The following is an 18,373-nucleotide window of genomic DNA, read 5'->3' as shown; positions in this document are numbered from 1 at the left end:
AAAATTTAGTTGATCAGTATATATATTTTGATATTCCATAGAAAATATTGTGTTTTGTTCCCTCGAATGAAATGTAGGATAATTTTGTGAGAAATTAAGTTTTTGGAGTTTAAAGAGTTGCCAAATATAGTATTAAAGCATCCTTAGCAATATTAGTCATTTTTGAGTCAAATTTTAACCAAAGTAGCTAAAAGGTCATTTTGGCTAGTCACTTTAGAAATACATCTGTATCAGTGCTCTCTATTTTAACTAATTTTAAATTTATATTATTTTTTTAAATGAAGATTAAATGGTTTAAATATATTTATAAATTACATAAAATAACTCAAAAAGAATGTTTTAAATTATAGAGAGCCTCATCTTGCTCTCTATATTTTGGAGTGATCGAGATCGCTAAAAGTTATAATGGAGCGCCACTTAGGAGTCTAGTGTAGTTGCTAAAATAGATAAAAAGCTAAACATGCTCTCTAAAATAGCTAAGGTGTCAAAATAGAGAGTCTGATAAAGATACTCTTAGACTATTGAGTTCATACTTCCAAGTTTCATTACCATTTTAAACTTATTATTTAACATGTGAAACTGCGCACTAATTAACGTCCTCTAAATATTTGTATGTCTCTGTTTCTCTTTCGCTCTAATTTGCACATTATATGCATTATTAGATTAGCTTCATATACATTGATTATTAATTATTTCATAAGAGATTGAGTTTTTGGAGTCTTGTAAAACTCGTTTAAAATGTTGTTGTCTTTTTACGAAATTAGTGGTATTAATTGTGTTTGTACATGATTTGTGCATTTTTTCTTCTTTCAGCAACTGCGAATTATTTCTTATTGTAATAGATGTATCAGTAGGTAGCTAAAATTGACAATCAAACATGGTGTTTGTAGTACTAGACTTGAAGTGGTCCTTGGCCATTTTTCTGATCACGAACTAGCTAGTGCTCCAAGATAGTGCTAGAACACATTGTCTTTTCTTGCAATGAAAAAAGAGTTTACTTGAATCGGAGCTCGCACACACATATATAATGGATCCTCTACTCAGCTAAAATTAAAATACATGCAATATCTAGTGTAAATAATGAATGGTATTCATGGGTATTATATGACTCATACGAGCATTGCGTGGTAAATTATCTCGATGTGTGATTCTAAAGTTGCACGTATTTTATTTGGCAGTTAGTCAATTTCGGAGAGCAATTATCTGGATATAGAAGATGAATTTGATAAAGTAATATGAGGTTCACATCTAAAATCAATTGGCAATGGATGGAGTGACCCAAACCCTTACAAACTCATAAGCAAGGTCCCATTTTTCCCATGTAGAATCTATATATTCTCAACATGTCCCACACGTATGACAAATTTTTAAGCCATACACGTGAACAACTTATATTGGGTGACGTGGAACCCGTGTGACCGCGAGACATGCACACATATGATAACCCACTATGATACCATGATAAAGTAATCTGGGCTTCACATCCAAAACCAATTGACAATTGATGAAGTGGTCCAAACTCTTATAAACTCATATGCAATGTCCCATTTTCCCCATGTGGAAGTTATATATTCTCAACAGAATTAACCTTGGAGCTATGCTTCTGATATGAAATTTGGTGTCGAAACAATTACTTGGATTATATACCAATGGCATAAACGTGAAGAATTAAGAACTAGGAAGTTATAGACTCAAGGTGATATCTAAAAGCTAAAACTTTATTTGATTTTCAGTTTTCTCTTTGAGCAGGGAAGGGGACTTGAAGAATGTAGAACCTCATTTCACACAGAAATACTATCTAGCCCTAAAGTATTATTGATTATTCTACTCAAACTATAAGTCCATGTAATTGTTTTAATTTGCACACAAAGGGCTAAATATATCATGTAATCTTTTGTAGGCTAACCAAGTTTTCAAAATGGGACCAATTCATATAATGAGTACGAATTCGACATCAATTGAGAATAGATGGAGACACTCTAGTCTCTACAAATGGTTCTCAACAAATCCCTTACAAATGGGTTTCCTCCTGATTTCATTGTAGCTTGTTTATCAAGCGATGTGTAATCTTGAGTTCTATTCAAATTAGGTGCGTTTGGATGAGAAAATTATAAAATCAGTAGGAATTTATAAATGATGGAATTTTTAATTCCATCAATCTAAAATTCCATTAATTGCAAATTCTATTGTTTGGTTGCATCTATTTAGGATTTGAAATGTGTAATAAATTAAGAAAGTTTAAAACAAATAAAAAGATAAAATAGAAAAAAAGTCTTGTTTTGGAAATAAAAATTGAATACTGCAAAGGAATTCGTAAATGACACATATTTTGGTGGAAATTGAAGTGGGGAATTTAAATAACGAATTCCTTCATTTTTTTCCATAGAGAAATTTAAAACTTCCAATCTGATAATGCCAAACGAGGGAATTGGCTTTTAAGAATTATGAAATCTTCACTTTCAAGTAATCTGATTTTTCTCTCAAAAAAAAAAAAAAAAGGTTACGGAGAGGAGCACGAGTACCTTTCAAGTCTGACAATATATTTAGCTGTAATACCATGTAATTATTATTATTATTTTTTATGATCTAAAAGGTACTATTAAAAGGGCTAAGATCAAAGGAAAACTATCAATTGTTATTTACCTCACCTTACCAGTATATGAAATGCATGTATTACATGTAAGAAATACTTACATTAAAATATGGATAAAATCTAAAATCTATTATTTTATAATAAAACAATCAAAGATAAATTCTTGTGCAGTTTATTAAAGTAGACCATACGAGAACCTCAATTTTATTTTTATTTTCTTTGCAATCAACCTAATAGCAACGAACCATCTAGTTCGTACTTGCTTGTGGACCACATGGTATGATTGTGGGCTATTAGACGAGGTCTTAGAAATTTAAGAAATAAAACAAATTTTGAATACAACTAATTTTGTTATTTGTTGCGTCTCTGTTTCAGAATACAAACAAGAGCTATCATTGGGAGTATTCTCTGTATTTTATTTTTGAGATGACATTAACCCCCACAAAAAAAAAAGTCATGTTTCAAACATTTTGTTGTGAGATTATTAAACAGTTAAAGCACTATTTAGATAATAAAATACAAGCAATCTAAAATTTTCTTAACATGTGTTTATTCAATACCAGTGATATTTATCACGTGACAGTAATACAACCACAAATAAATCTTGTGCAACCTATTAAAGTGGATCATAAAAGAACCTCTTTTCTTTGTGTATTTGCTTTGCAATCGACCTAATAGCATTAACTATCTAACTTAACTTGTGGACATGAATTGTGGTTGTGGGCTATGAGACGCGGTCTTATAAGTTATAAACATAAGAAACAAAATAAATTTTGAGTATAACTAGTTTTGTTATTTGCATAACTAGTTTTGTTATTTGCTATGTCTCTTTTATTTAATACGGACAAGAGTTTTTAGTTGGAGTACTCTCAGTATTTCATTTCTGACACAAAATTAGTAATTTCACCACTAATTAGTTTTAAAATCTAAATTTTCAATATTCCTATACTATGCTCAAAATTAGGCATGAGTTAATGTCAATTTTCGTGGCACTATAGCTTTTGTTAAGCATTATGATTTTGTGTTTGATAGGCTAATGACAAGAAGGTTTGAAAGTATGTTATTATTGGGTGTGTGTTTTGGTGGGGTCACAATAGTGGTCCCTCAAATTTTCTATTATTTATATTGTGGCCGAGAAGTACAGCCCGGCCAGACCCGAAGAGTGATTTTTTCGTCGGCTAGTGAGTGACCCCTCTGAATCGCAGTTATAAATTGACACAAGCCAAGCCTTTCTTCCCTCAGAGCCTTTGTCTGAGTCGAGTTTGAGTTTGACTCGTGGCGAGTTGATAGTAGTGCGCGTGCGTGAGATTTTCCAACCTTTTCCCAGGTTTTGTACCTATTAAAAGCCATCCCCCTCACTGTGTTTCAAAACCCACATTGCCATCTCTCTGTTTTCCTCTGTTTCTCTTTCTCTGTACCCCTTTGCAGTCCTACTCTTAATTTCTCTCTTTCTTTGAAGTCTCGAGGTATGGAACGCGATTTGACGAAATGGGTTTTGCTTATTATGCTTTGTAATGAAGCCAGAGTGTGAAGGATTCATGCTTTGTTTATATATGTATGCAGGGCTTGAAAAACTTGTTCAAGGAAAGAAAAATGACCAACCAAAATGTGCTTATTTCCGATGTCAAAGGCGTGGTTGTGGCTGTTGCTGCCATGAAGAATCAGTCTGTGTTCTCTTCATCGGTGGCGAATTCCATGATTGAATCAGGAGGAGGAGGCGGGTGTAATTTCACCATTCCCAGGAGTATTAAGCTCTTGAAGGTTGAGACTGCAGAGGTTGGTGGTGTTGGTGGTGGAGCTGCCCGAGTCAATGCTTGGGTGGACTCATTGAGAGCTTCGTCACCGCCGCGTGTTAAATCCACCACCACTGCCCTCTCCACTCTTTCTCAAACTGGGGATGAAGAAAACTCTTGGAATGTAAGCATTGGCCTTTGTATCATCTTTGTTTCAAACCTGTTCTTCTGTTTCTTAAATTTGACTATGATTTGATTTGGCTAGTATGTGTTGATGAAATGCTTTTGTGAACAGCTTCGTCACCCATCAGCTATGAGCATGTTTGAGCAGATCACAAATGCTTCAAAGGGGAAGCAGATTATCATGTTTCTTGACTACGATGGTACTCTTTCACCCATTGTTGAAGACCCAGACAGAGCATTCATGTCCAATGAGGTTTATTATTGAATTCTTACTCGTATTAATTTGATCCTACCCATATTTCATATATAATACTTATGTACCATCTTCATCATTCATAGTCTCTTTTGTCCTTAGCTTCTGAATTGCTTTGGTCATTTTGGTTCAGATGAGAAAAGCTGTGAGGGCAGTTGCTAGATATTTTCCTACAGCCATAGTTAGTGGGAGGTGCAGAGACAAGGTACAATTTTGCTTTCTGATTTTCTATGAATAGAAATATTACTAATACACCGTTTCGCCATATACCATGAAAGTTTTTTTTTTTTTTTTGAATAAAACCATGAAAGTTTTATTAGTTAATGCAGTTTCTTTATTATTTTTTTCTTTGCAGGTTTATAGCTTTGTGAAATTATCAGAGCTTTATTACGCAGGAAGCCATGGGATGGACATTAGAGGACCATCCAAAAGTAACGAGTACAAGAATGTGAGTGGCTCTAGTGTCCCAATATAATATAAAGTTCTTCATAAATTCTTGCTCTTTTGGTCTAATTTATAATGATTTCAAGTAATTTATATTCCTTGTTAAATTACTCAGGCTAATCAAGCAGTTCTCTTCCAACCAGCCAATGAATTTTTACCCATGATTGATGAGGTTTGTTCACTCATATCCATTTTAAGAACAAGCAAAAGAGAGAATATGATAAAAGAAATTTATTTGAAGGACTAATTAATTTAATTTGTTTAATTCTTTGTAGGTGTGCAAAATTCTAGTGGAGAAAACCAAATCCATCTCAGGAGCTAGGGTGGAAAATAATAAGTTTTGTTTATCTGTACACTTCCGTTGTGTTGAGGAGAAGGTAAACATCAATTCCCACTTTTCTTTTATCTTCCATATTTTTGTTTTGGTATGTTTTTGATGATCATATAATTTGGTGGAGGATACAATAATTTACATTTTTTTTCCTTTTCTAATTGTTTTGATTACCAGAGTTGGGCTGCTCTGGCAGAGCAAGTTAGATTGGTGCTAAATGAGTATCCAAAGCTGAAGCTGACTCAAGGGAGAAAGGTAATTAAGTAAATTATCTAGATAAAGAATTTTTTTTTTCTTGAGAAAGATAAAGAAGTTCTGCCCAGTACCATTTGGTCTAGTGGCATAATCTCTCCTTCGTAAGTGGGAGGTTGTGAGTTCGACTCATGAAAGACTAGTTGTAGCATTTGAGTTGTTTATCTAATAAAAAAAAGAAAAAGAAAAAATTCTTAATTGAATTTTTGCTTGGCCACAGGAAATTAATATTTTGTATGTTGCTACTGCCTAACTGTGTTGATTGGTCTGAACAGGTCTTAGAGATTAGGCCAACTATCAAATGGGACAAGGGCAAAGCACTTGAATTCTTGCTAGAGTCATTAGGTGAGTCTTGAGTAGTCCATTTCTCCTTCTTAATTTCCCTTGATACAATTTTGAATCGATCATCTTCTAATGAAATTTGTATCAATCAACGATTTTTTTCAAACGCCTAGAGGTGAATGGTTGTCATTGTTGTCTTATTTAGTATCAAACATATTACTACTATTATCTAATTAGGAATGTTGAACAATTGTTTCTCTAGGGTATGCCAACTCAAGTGAAGTATTACCGGTCTATATCGGAGATGATAGAACAGATGAGGATGCTTTCAAGGTATGATCAAATTGATATATGCCCTCATGTATTCTTCTATTTTGAACATATTTTCATCTGTATAAATGATATATTCCTGCAGGTTTTAAGCGACAGAGGACAAGGATTTGGAATTCTTGTTTCTAAAGTTCCAAAAGAAACAAATGCTTCTTATTCCTTGCAAGAACCAGCAGAGGTACGTGCACAAGAGTACTATTTTTAATCCCAACTTGGAATATTTGGCATCCGTTCAGATTTAATTTCGTCGTGAATTTAATTAACATGTTAATGTGTATAATTTTTTCTTATATTTCCATAGGTCAAGGACTTTTTGCGACGTTTAGTGAAGTGGAAAAGATTGACGTTGCAACAACGAAAAATAGACTCGTAGATGATGGAAGCATATACAAGAAATTAATCGATTCCACCCTAAAGCTTTGGCCTAGGGGTGGCTTGAAGTGTTATGTAATATCCTTGTTAAGTTAATAATTAATTATTAATTGAACTACTGGATCCCTAATTAATTAATTTTGGAAATTGTATATAAAATTGTGTTTCTCTCGGAATCTCTCATTTTCTTGCTGTATCGAGCTCTTTGTTTACTCAAACAATGTATGCATTGGTTGTGTTGCATGGCCAATAAAATTTGTCTAATTGTGATGAATGACGTGTGAGTACACTTAGTGACTCCGTATAAACTGAAAAACCACTGTAAGAAATAACAAAACTTTAAAATTCTAAATATATATTAGGAGACAAGAGTGAACAATTTTTTCCATATCGACCCTTATGGATACTAGCTTTTGTGAAAAGATGTATTGAATGACCACTTTTAAGTTAGAATGTGATTGTTTTATTTTAAAATAATGAGAGTTTAGAAACTAGACGTTTAAGTCTGAAGTTTGTAATAGACTTTATTTTTCATGAGAAAGAAACATAAACCATTAATGTTCTCTTTTAAAACCAATAATGTGGCTAAAGAAGAACAGTCAAGAAACATTAATCATGGATGATCAAAGTGTTCAGTTGAGTTATATTTCAAAATGGATAATTTTTTTTTTTAATAAAGAGGTGGTGCGGCTGTCTTCAAGCCTTGATTAATGAAACTGCTGAATACAGGAGGGAGAACATTGAACCTAAACCCCTTATTACAATAAGTATATAGAGTATGTTCTAAAATAATATCAGAAATCTTTACCAAATACATGTATTCTAACAAGTAAAGAGTGCTTTACTTGCTACTTCTCAAAATGAATAAGTTACTCTTCATATTATTTATCTTTTTCTTTTTTCTAGCAATAGAAAATAAACAAAAGAAAATATAAAGGATATGAAAGCTAAATTTCTTCTTCCTCTAACAAATTCAGAACGGCAAAGAGATACATGAAATCATAGCAACAAAAAAATTTCCTAGATAAGCCACAGAGTTCGACACACATAAGTAAAAGATTGAGTTTAGTTTAATAGAACGAGCGCTCCATCTTTTGGGTATCAACTTCAAAGAAAATTAGTGAAGTTAGCCCTATGCTTCTAAATTTTTATTCTGAGATTCAGGTTAGATTTTTTAAACCTATCACTGTGAAGGCTTTGTCACCGTTCTCTACTTCTTCATATAAGCACACACAAAATTGTATCGCAAGTTTTACTTACAATGACAACACACTATGTTTAGGAGATGAGCTCGCTTGTTCTTCTTCGAATAATACCATGCCAAGACCGAAGCGCGCGGCATATTAGAATGAGGTAACCCTCGTAGCTTCATCATTAATTCCCCTCCAACATAAGAACTCATCACTAGGTTCATTAATCACAATCTCAACAAGAAAAACAATATTCTCAGGGGCAGCAGATTGAATAGCCTCATCAGCTAAAAGTGCAAGTAAATCTTGAGATGAACCAGAAGAACGATTTAATCACTTGATGGGTATCTCGGCTATATGCATGGAATGAACCATTAGATCTCAAGTCTCATTAGCATTATCTATATATGGAGTTTGGGATTATTTTCTCTATGATCCTTTATTCTCGTCATTCAAATTTCTTGGCTCTAGCTATTTTTCTTTAGAGGCAATGTAGGCTCATCTTGTTTTTGCTTTACTTGTGATTGAAGTAATAATGAAAGACAAGATTTTCATAATAACAAAACCGAAAAGTATGATTACATTTAAGCAAAGGAAAGGCCTTTGCAAAGATTTAGAGTCTGATCGGTGGATTGATTTAGTAGGATAATGGCTTTTAATTAGAAGTAGAAGAAAACTTCATTTTTGTCACTCGTGTAATGTATTACGTACTATGAGATAAATTATGGTACTGTGATGCTCATCATACACTTATTTTACGTTTACTTCAACAAAAATTACAATTTATATGAATCAAAATTAAAACATTGAGAATGAAGTTACCATAGTCATTTACACTATTTACATATAATTATTAAAATTACAATATTGACAACAAATTTGTTAAAAAACTTGCAACAAGGTCTTAGATTTTGTAATTACGATTAATAGAACTAAAATTACACAAAATATGACTTATGTTACCACTCTGACAACAAATTTATTGTCACATTTGTAAATATTTATATGACATATGAGTATGTATTATAGAATTTTCCGTATTACTATGTAATAAAAGTGTAGTGAAGATGGTAAGGCCATCCAATTATAGTTAATAATTATCTCATACACCTGAAAGTGATTCATCAGAGGCTATATTTACCAAATGCTAATAAATGCATCACCATAGCTACGTTAACGATTAGGGTAAGTATTCCTCTTCACATGTGGAAAAAGGCAAATAATTTCCTTTTCTTATTTCCCGACAGTTTGATCGAGCTATATTGAGTCATTTGCCTTTTTCTTTTTCTTCAAATTGTATTAGGCAATCAAGACATGTCTCTTTACAAGGGCACTATTATTTAGACCCTAGCTACTCTACACAATCACCATTTTAGCCATAATCTAATTATTTACCAACATTTACTTACTAATGATTCATTCCAATAATTGAGAGTGAGAGTGAAAGAGTCTATATGAATAGATGAAGTTACATTAATTTTTTTATTACTAAAGAATTTTACTACCTTTTAAACTGGTACTTGTGTTTTAATTATTTTCCATATAAAGCTGTCTAGCATGTACTAGGGAATCCAAGAACTGAGCTTGGAGATCAAGTTTGTTGCAAATTGCCTATTATATATGAATCGGAAGCAGTGCTTTTTGATCCTCTTCCAAATCTATTGGTCTGTTGCTAATTTCTCATTTATATAATACCCACCTCAAAATTAATTTATATGCAGCAGTCAAAAAAACACATTGTCAATTCTTGAAGTGAGTGTTTCATATGACCAAAGCTCTCTATATGTTGAAACCTAAACCTCAATAATGGGAAGCATCTCTGCAAGTACAGTTGGCAAAATACCCAAATAGCTATAGTTAAGCAGAGTTGTGCTCTTGTGAACACTAGAACACAAGCATTTCTTGAGTTAAGGTAGACTTTGTGATTTATTTTTAAGTAAATTAAGAACCCTAGGAATTCTATATTTCTATAGCAATATACATGAGTTGCTGCGACAAATATTAACCAAACTATATATACAAGTTGATGCAATATGGATGACGTCTCTGTAAATTAATCTGTATTACTTTTTGGGATGAGTTACTCACTGCTCGGCTATAGTAATAAATTGACATCTAATCTTTCCTGCATTTAGAAGGTATATATTCAATCATCATCTATATAGTGGCTACCACTAACTCATTAAGTTGATAAGTTCTTCTTAATTTGACAACAAGGAATCACGCACATTTTTATTCCTTTAAACCAGAACCCAATGGTTTTGTTTATACCATTCTATTGGCTCTTTTCCCATCTTCGTTAATCATTTTGTCTTCACTCATCAAGGCCATGCATGATTGTGTTAGAAAGGAATATGCATCTAGACCTAATATTCTTAAGGAAAAAAAAAAAAAAACCCCTAACTCGTGAAAACTGATTCTTGTATAAGCTTAATTACTTTGCTTTACAAATCATGTACAAAGGGCGTGCACCTTTGCTATAATATACAGATATCACAATCAGCAATATAAAACAGATTTTGCATAATGATTACAAGAACTAATTGGCTGTATCGATTAACAAGGCACTTCTGATGATTCTCTCTGTTAGATAAAGATTCAACTGTTTTTAACATAGTAAACTGTAAGGGTTAACACATGCTAAATTTTTTTTAATATATTGTTGAAAATATATATATATTTATATATGAAAAATTCTACGATGTGTTAATATATGACATGCATACAATTGCCTTAAAATAGTAATATTAGTCCTTAAAGTAGTAACATGAGTCCTTAAAGTGATAAATTTTCTTAGTTGCCACATGAGTCCTCAAAATAGTAATATTAGTCCTCAAAGTGGTAATGTGAGTCTTTAAAGTGACAAATTTTCTTAGTTTACCATATGAGTCTTCAAAATAGTAATATTAGTCCTCAAAGTGGTAACATGAGTCCTTAAAGAGATAAAAATAGTTGTTGTATGAGAAATGTTAACATACCATAGCTTTACCCACACACACACACACACACACACACACATATAAAGACTTGCTCTACTAAGGAGGTCCATTCCTTAGCTAAGGAACGGATTTCCATATTTTGACTACTTTTCGATCACATATTCACATTTTAATCTAAAAGTGATAACATATTTTAAAAGGTTAAAATGTGAATATGTGATAAAAAAGTGATCAAAATATGAAAATCCTGCTAAGGAACGGACCTCTTTAGCATAGTAAGATTATATATATATATATATATATATATATATATAGAGAGAGAGAGAGAGAGAGAGAGAGAGAGAGAGAGAGAGAGAGAGAGAGAGAGAGAGAGAGAGAGAGAGAGAGAGAGAGAGAGAGAGAGAGAGGATCAGATGCGGATGTCAGCACTGCCCTAAAAGTGCGGACGTCGATACTTCTGCTCCGTTCAGGTGGTGACGGCCCGGCGGGACTTGCCCGACGGAGGTCAGTCGCTGCCCAAAACCTTAAAGTTTCAGGTGGGGTCGCTGCCCAGAACCTTTGACCTCGATCGCTGCCCAGAAGCGGTATGGGATGCCGCTGGCCTCCGTCCGGCAAGATTCACGCCATCGTCGGTTCCTGATTGATGCAAAAGCATTAACATCCGCACTTTTAGGACAGTGCGGACGTCCGCCCTAGAACGGGCCTGTGTGTGTATATATCTTATTAATACTAGCAGGTAAGTGCACGCCTTTGAAAGTTGTAGGTTGGATAATTGAGTACTACATATATAATGGAGGATTCATATGATGAGATGACATATCGGGTAAACATTTCATCTCTATATTTCCATCACTGGAGAAAAGCCTTTTCTGGGCACAGTTATCTGGTTACCAATAATTAAAGGGATGGAAAAGAAGCGATAGACGGAATGTGAACTGACTGGTGATGTGTTTTTGAGCAACAAGGACACATGCAGCTCGGTACAGTAGCTAGGTTACTATTTAATCTTAGCTAGCCCCATGTTATTTGCTTCCTTTCGTAGATACCAGTTATCTTCAGTTCTTCACCCTTCTATCAGACAATTGATGGAGAGGAGCACGCACGAGAGCAATGGCTAGCTAGGGCTAAGTTTAATTATAAATTTCACAGAAAGAGATATGGCACCATTATAGGGCACACAATAAGAAATATATGTTCGCGAACATGAACATTACTTTACACAGCTAAAGCAAATAAAGAGCTTATGCTTTTTAAGCGATCGCACATTATAACTAAGTTCCTTACTTTGTTTATGGATTTAATTGATCCCAATTATGAATTGGTATCTATTTAAACAAATATATATAAGATCCAAGGAGCTAGCTTAAGATATCAGAGGGTTAAAATGAGTGAACAGCAGGGTGATTGCTTTTTAATAGGAGGGATATAGACCTAAACCATTGGGCACCAAGATTTGGGAGAGCCCACATTAAAAGATTAATGGAATCTCAAAAGTAGTAGTTTAATGGATTCATTTTGTCAATATTGAAATGGGTTATTTTCATAGGGTTAGGTGGTGAGAGGGAAACCCACTAGCTAGCTAAACAGAGGTTCCGTATGGTTGGAAGAGGAGTTGGAATCCACTAAAAGTGCTTGATCAAAATTTATTCATTTGTTCATGTGACAGTGTTTTATATGTATTAACTAATTTTTTTTTCCGGCAAATTATGTATTAACTATTTGGTAAATGACTTGGCTAATAATACAAATAATACACTCTTATACACCGAAATATTATTTTTAGCATAATCAATCTAATAAACTATTGCATGAGATGTGGCTAATGTACGAACTTTAGGATTAAATATTTTTGAATTGAAATTACTATGGTGAGGTTTAACCCTCAAATTTGATGTCTTACCCTCGTATACACAGAATAAAATTGATCAACAGAGTATTCAAACAAGTCTAGTGCACAAACATCATGAAACATTATGAGCAAAATTTAGTAACCCTAAAAGCATTGCTATTGGGACACCTAGCACGGTTCCAGGCCATAGAAAACCTCTGCCTCATTTAGACGTGTAAAAAGAAAGTTTCCCACTAGAATGAATCCATTATTGGCACCTTACGCAGAAATAATAAAGTCCTAGAGACCCCAATTATTGGTGAAAGAAAAAGGGCCACTTCTTCTCTTCTGCAGGACGACATATTCAACCAACTCAAACTCTCTGTATCGCACTGTGCTTCTTGCAGCTAGCATAGCCTTTAATATATTCACTCCTGCCATCATCATCATCGAGGTCATGGATGATGATATGATGTGTCTGAAAAAACAAAAGCCTCTGGAGGCAGCAGGTAGTTTCTGCTGCATTTTACTTCTTACTGAACCCACCACCAGCCAGGTCCCAACAAACTATACCTGGGAAAAATAAATTAAAGAAACCAAGACTTGAAGATGCAAAGACCTCTGTAGAAGATTAAAGCGCATTAACCTTTAAGAGAAGTAGTGCATGTTTGAGTTTTTTGCATTGTGGTTTCCATGTGCGTTAGAAAGAAGAAGAGCCGAAAAGGATTTGTCTTCTCTTTTAACGTGTCGATCATCGGCTGCTATATTAAGCCTGTAGGAAAACTGGTCCCTGCATAGAGGGTTGAAGCTAGCTGATCGAGTCTGATCATAATCAGGGTGCTGGAGGGTGGAGATCATATATGTATATAGTAATTTATAAAGATTGATCGTCTTATATAGTAATTGATGTTATCAATCGTACGGATCAGAGTTGGATCAGTAAACATGTGTTTACGACCGGATAATTGGATTACCCATGCGAGCAGCAGCAGTAAATCAGATCATGATCTTGTTATAGGGAGCAGATTAGCAGATACGTCAGGTGCTTGCATAGCACTGTAGCAGGTTGCTTGGACATAATCCCTTGGCGAGGAGTCCTATAATTAATGGGCTTCGGCATGTGCGTAAAGAAGAAGCTTGGGCCATTTGCTAATGTCATATGGACTCTACACCCCAGTTGTTGACATACACAACAACTGGTGTCAACATAGAGCACAGCACTCATCTTGTTCATATGGTTTATTTAGTTGATCAAGCTCACTTAACTTCTAGGTCTGGGGTTTATACATTCAAATTTTCTTATTGTTAGTTTGAACTAATCACTTGTATATAATATGTTGTTGAGGTTTTTTCTTTTTTCTTTTTAATTTATTTTGAATTTTCACTTTTCACCTCTTCATATTATATGGTCGACTCACATAATTCTGATAAAAAATTTTCATCGAAATATTGATTTATTTTGGACAAACTATCATTGATTTTTTTTTTTTTAAATGGAAGTTGAATTCATTAGATTAACAGCATAATGGCTGAAATTTACCAAAACTTACATAAGAAATACAGCAAGAAAATCCGGAGTAACCTACTTAAGCTAAAACAAACCTTTACAGATCATTAGGACGCTAACATTTAAGCGAACCTATACAAGAATGAAAAAACCTCGCCTCCTACGGAAAAGAAATCATTCAACTAGCCCCTACTTACCAATCACACAATTGTGCTATAAGCAAGTGACTAGAAACGTCATAGAAGACTCATAGAAGTTAATACAATCTCACACAGGCTCATACCCTAATACATTAGGACCCAGATTGCATTGACTTGAGCCGAAGCCCGCAGACCCAAGCCCAAGTCAAAACTTGCCTAGCAGGAATAGTCCCCTGCACCATCAGCCCAAAGTTGAGCCCATGCCTAGAGACCCAGGCCCAAATCCAAGCCAACAAGGGAGGAGCATCCCTGCTCGCTGCTCCTTTGCCGCCATCGCCGTCGACCTTCGGCGACGCACCATTCGAATAGCTCTAGCAGCCAGCTTCTCTAACCATGCATCACCATCTCGAGCAAAAACTGCTGAAGCCTCTGCCTCCTACCCTGCAACAGATCCCACCCCAACAGGTCAGAAAGCTGCCCACAGCCGAAGCTCCGAGACCCTGACCTCTCAACTAAACACGATCAGATCACTACGCCCAATTCAAGCACGATCTGCGGCAACACCCCCTCAATAGCTGTAGCTGAGAGCCGCCGCGATTGGAGCTTTAACTGCCTCAACCTATTTACTGTTGAGCATTCCACTGGTACAACGCCGCCGCCTAACAAGAAGTCTGCACTCCATCCCCTCGCTGTCACTGTCCTTGCTGCCTGGTCTCAGGACCTTTAGGTCGTCGCCGCCACTGCACGAAACCCTAGGTGGGTTTCGCTGCTCGAGATCACTCTGAAAAACTCGGAGGTCCTTGCTATTTTATTCTCACCATCATTGAATTCCTTGAGTCATGCACAAATGGTCATGCATTGTTTTTTGTAATTTCTTGTTAATCACGTTCAAACTGTTTCATCTAACTTCTAAGTCACTTCACATAACAAGTCCTTTGAACAATATATTTCTTAAGCCTATCATTTTGCACCACTTGAGTGGAAATTACGTATGAACGAACGCTTCACCTGTAGCATCTTAAGCTAATGATTTCTCTTTGAATACCACTTTGAACATCTTCTTGAGCCACATTAAATGTCATGTTGGCCAAGCCTTCGGCTCGAATACTAATTGTTCTTAAAAATTTAAATTTTTCTTTGTTATACTAGATATCATATAACATTAAAGGAAAATTTTCATTTTATCTACGTGGTCTTTACACCTTAAATTATTTGTGCCCTTATTTTTATTTCATCATGGGTATCTCTGTACTTACCAATTTCTATCAATCTTGTCTAACCCTTAGCTTTCCAATGAACTATTGTGTGATATATTTTGAAATTCTCGTCACTTATGATAGAGTTTTGCATTACCAATTTTAATCAATCTTGTCAAACCCTTCGCCTTTTAGCCAATTATTGTATGATATATTTTAAAATTTTCATCACTTATGATCACATCTGTTTGGCTCCAAAACCAGTCTGGTTGCAAACTGCTCTTTTGAGTGCGCGAGTGTGTCAGCACCGTGGGGTGCAGTCGTCGGGGTGTCCCTTGACCTGACTTCTTGATCAAACGATGTGGACGAGGAGAGCACCAACCTCGTCACAAGGTTCTTTTCTATGCCTTTCGGAAAAGGACTTCTTGCCTTACTGGTAAGGGCTTTGATTGTGATCTCTTGCGTTCCCCGAATCAATACTTAGTGTTGTGGACTAAGCAGAGCAATCATTAAGAAGTTTGGAGAAAGCACGGGTTTGCTAAAGCCTATCTTTAGCTTCACTGGGTTGCAACTAGGTTGCAGGTAGGTTTGCTCTGGAGAGGCTTTGATAATCTGTGCGATTAGTTGATTGAAGAGTTGTGTCTTTTTCGTCCTTGAAACCTAGTATTTATACCTTAGGGTTTCGACTGCTCCTTGCCATAGAAGGATTATTGATTGAAGTTTCCTATTCAATCTCCGCTACCTGATTCCAATAAGGGCTCATTTTCCTTATGGATCTTGGAATGGGTGAAGCTATAACCCAAACCCACGTAGACTTTATTTTGGGCCTCAGGTATAGGCCCGCTATGCTAAATCCCCTAAAGGGATCTTGCTAAAATTACTTTTGGGCTCAAACATTTCCCCCCAGGCCCCGAAATCAGGCCCGCAAAAATGTAACTGATTGAAGGGGACTTAAATGACACGCTTGATGACCGAAACAAGGCCGTTAATGAAGGATCGCGTCCATTCACTTGCAAAACGTCTTTTTGTCGCATCGTTTCCCTCACAAAATTTCTTATTTAAACCCCACAGCCACTTCAAACCTGTCACATCAGAAACTTTCCAGTCTCTCTTAAACCCAGAGACCTTCTTGTTCCTTACTATTTCTTCTCAGAAGCCAGAAATGGCTCCCCCTAAGAAAATGATCATCGATCAGGAGGAGGAAATCAACGAGAAGGCCGCTCACACCTGGGGAACCAGTATCGGTGCCCGCTGCTTCATTCATACTAACGTCTAGAGACCTCTGCTTCTCAGACTCCCAAACCATCATGCCGGACTGGGTCATTCACCGCGAGATTTCATCCCAGACGACGCTCTCGCCCTCTACGGTCTACCCATCCGTCGACCTATTCCGGTCTTCCGAAGGACCCCTGGAGATTTCAATAGCGGGGGCGCGTATCTGCACAGAGCCAAAATAGGGAACTGGCCCACCATCAGCGTGGCGGAGTGCTCTTGGTATAGCGAAGCGCTAGCACGAGATCTGGCTCGCTGGAACGCAGCAAGTATTACCCACACCATCGATCTGTGTTTTCATCTTCCGCGCGGTGGCAATCGCTCACCGTTGGCTGCCTTTCTTTGTTTCTGGAACACCGCCACCGACACTTTCTATTTTCGATTCGGCCAAATGTGCATTACTTTGCTATACATTCTCACCATCATTGGGCTACCCATCGACGGTGAACCCTATGTGCATGGTCAATTTGACTCTGTCACATTCGCCTTGACAATGGCTCAAACTGGCCACGGTGGCTGACCCATTACCGTAAAGAGCACAATGCGACCGGTGGAATTGCTTTCCTGGAGTATTGGCTCTGCAAATTCATTTTTTGTACTTCTACCAACAAACCCGCTGGTCCTTGGACTTTTCTGGCCACGGCCCTCTACAACGGCCGCCCCGTAGGGCTCGGACAACCAGTACTAGGCGCTCTCTATCGCACTCTGTATCAAGCCACCATGCATCCTTTTGAGACAAACTTACCTCCTGTATTTTCGCCGAGAAGACATTCCACCGCTCCTACAGGCCGATGAGTTTCTTGGTCAATGGCTATGCCGCGAGCAAGGTACACATCCCCACCTTATTCTGAATGTTTCTCCTATCTGTACCTTTTGGACAAAATGCCGTATTCGGATCTGGTGCTTGATAGAAGATTCCCGCCTCTGCTTGAAATGGGTTCCTTCCTGGGCATCCTAATTACAATGATCGCGCACGTTTGGCTTTTCACCGCACGATCTCCTGCTCAGATATCAGGCTTGCAGCTAATGAACTCAGTTACGAGCTCTATGCCCCCAATCACTTCGCCTGCCAACTTGGCCTGATCCAGCTGGTGCCATTCCCCCTCTATGATGCTTGGAACTACAACATCTCCTAGCGCAGAATTGGCCCCACAACCGGGCCTCCACCACCCTAAAGCATGCTCGCGCTGGTCGACCTTCCTAACTGGGCCAACAAGATAGCTCCAGTTGATGGCGTCGCCGAGGACTACCACCAATGGTGGTCAAAAGTCTCTGTCAACTGTTTGAGACAGCGGGATGATGAACTCTTCGCGGCCCTTTTTCAAGACTTGAGGTATCCCTATGAAGCTAATACCGAGCGGCTTGCTCACTTCCCTGAGGACGAAGCACAACCTTCTCAATTTGTGTCGGCTCTGCGACCCGTGCGAGCCCCGCGTCCTGCTCAAGCCTGAATCGTAATCTGCGAGCCCTCTCAAGAAGTAATTTTCTTAGCAGGTTCTTCATTCTCCTCCTTTTATTCCCCTAACTC

At 36.7% G+C, this 18,373-nt stretch overlaps 1 protein-coding gene across 1 annotated transcript; it reads left to right on the top strand.

Moving 5' to 3' along the window:
- Positions 1-3,822: 3,822 nt before the first annotated feature.
- On the top strand, positions 3,823-6,907 carry LOC112179311 (probable trehalose-phosphate phosphatase D). The gene is made up of 12 exons (XM_024317698.2): positions 3,823-4,059; positions 4,157-4,510; positions 4,622-4,762; positions 4,896-4,967; positions 5,118-5,210; positions 5,322-5,378; positions 5,482-5,583; positions 5,715-5,792; positions 6,065-6,134; positions 6,334-6,404; positions 6,487-6,579; positions 6,703-6,907. Exons 2-12 carry the CDS (start codon positions 4,187-4,189, stop codon positions 6,772-6,774), a joined length of 1,173 nt encoding a protein of 390 aa, XP_024173466.1. The 5' UTR covers positions 3,823-4,059; positions 4,157-4,186; the 3' UTR covers positions 6,775-6,907.
- Positions 6,908-18,373: the final 11,466 nt, after the last annotated feature.

The sequence above is a fragment of the Rosa chinensis genome, chromosome 7 (genome assembly GCF_002994745.2).
Source record: "Rosa chinensis cultivar Old Blush chromosome 7, RchiOBHm-V2, whole genome shotgun sequence".
Taxonomy (NCBI): Eukaryota; Viridiplantae; Streptophyta; class Magnoliopsida; order Rosales; family Rosaceae; genus Rosa; species Rosa chinensis.
This window is presented reverse-complemented; position numbering and strand designations above follow the sequence as displayed.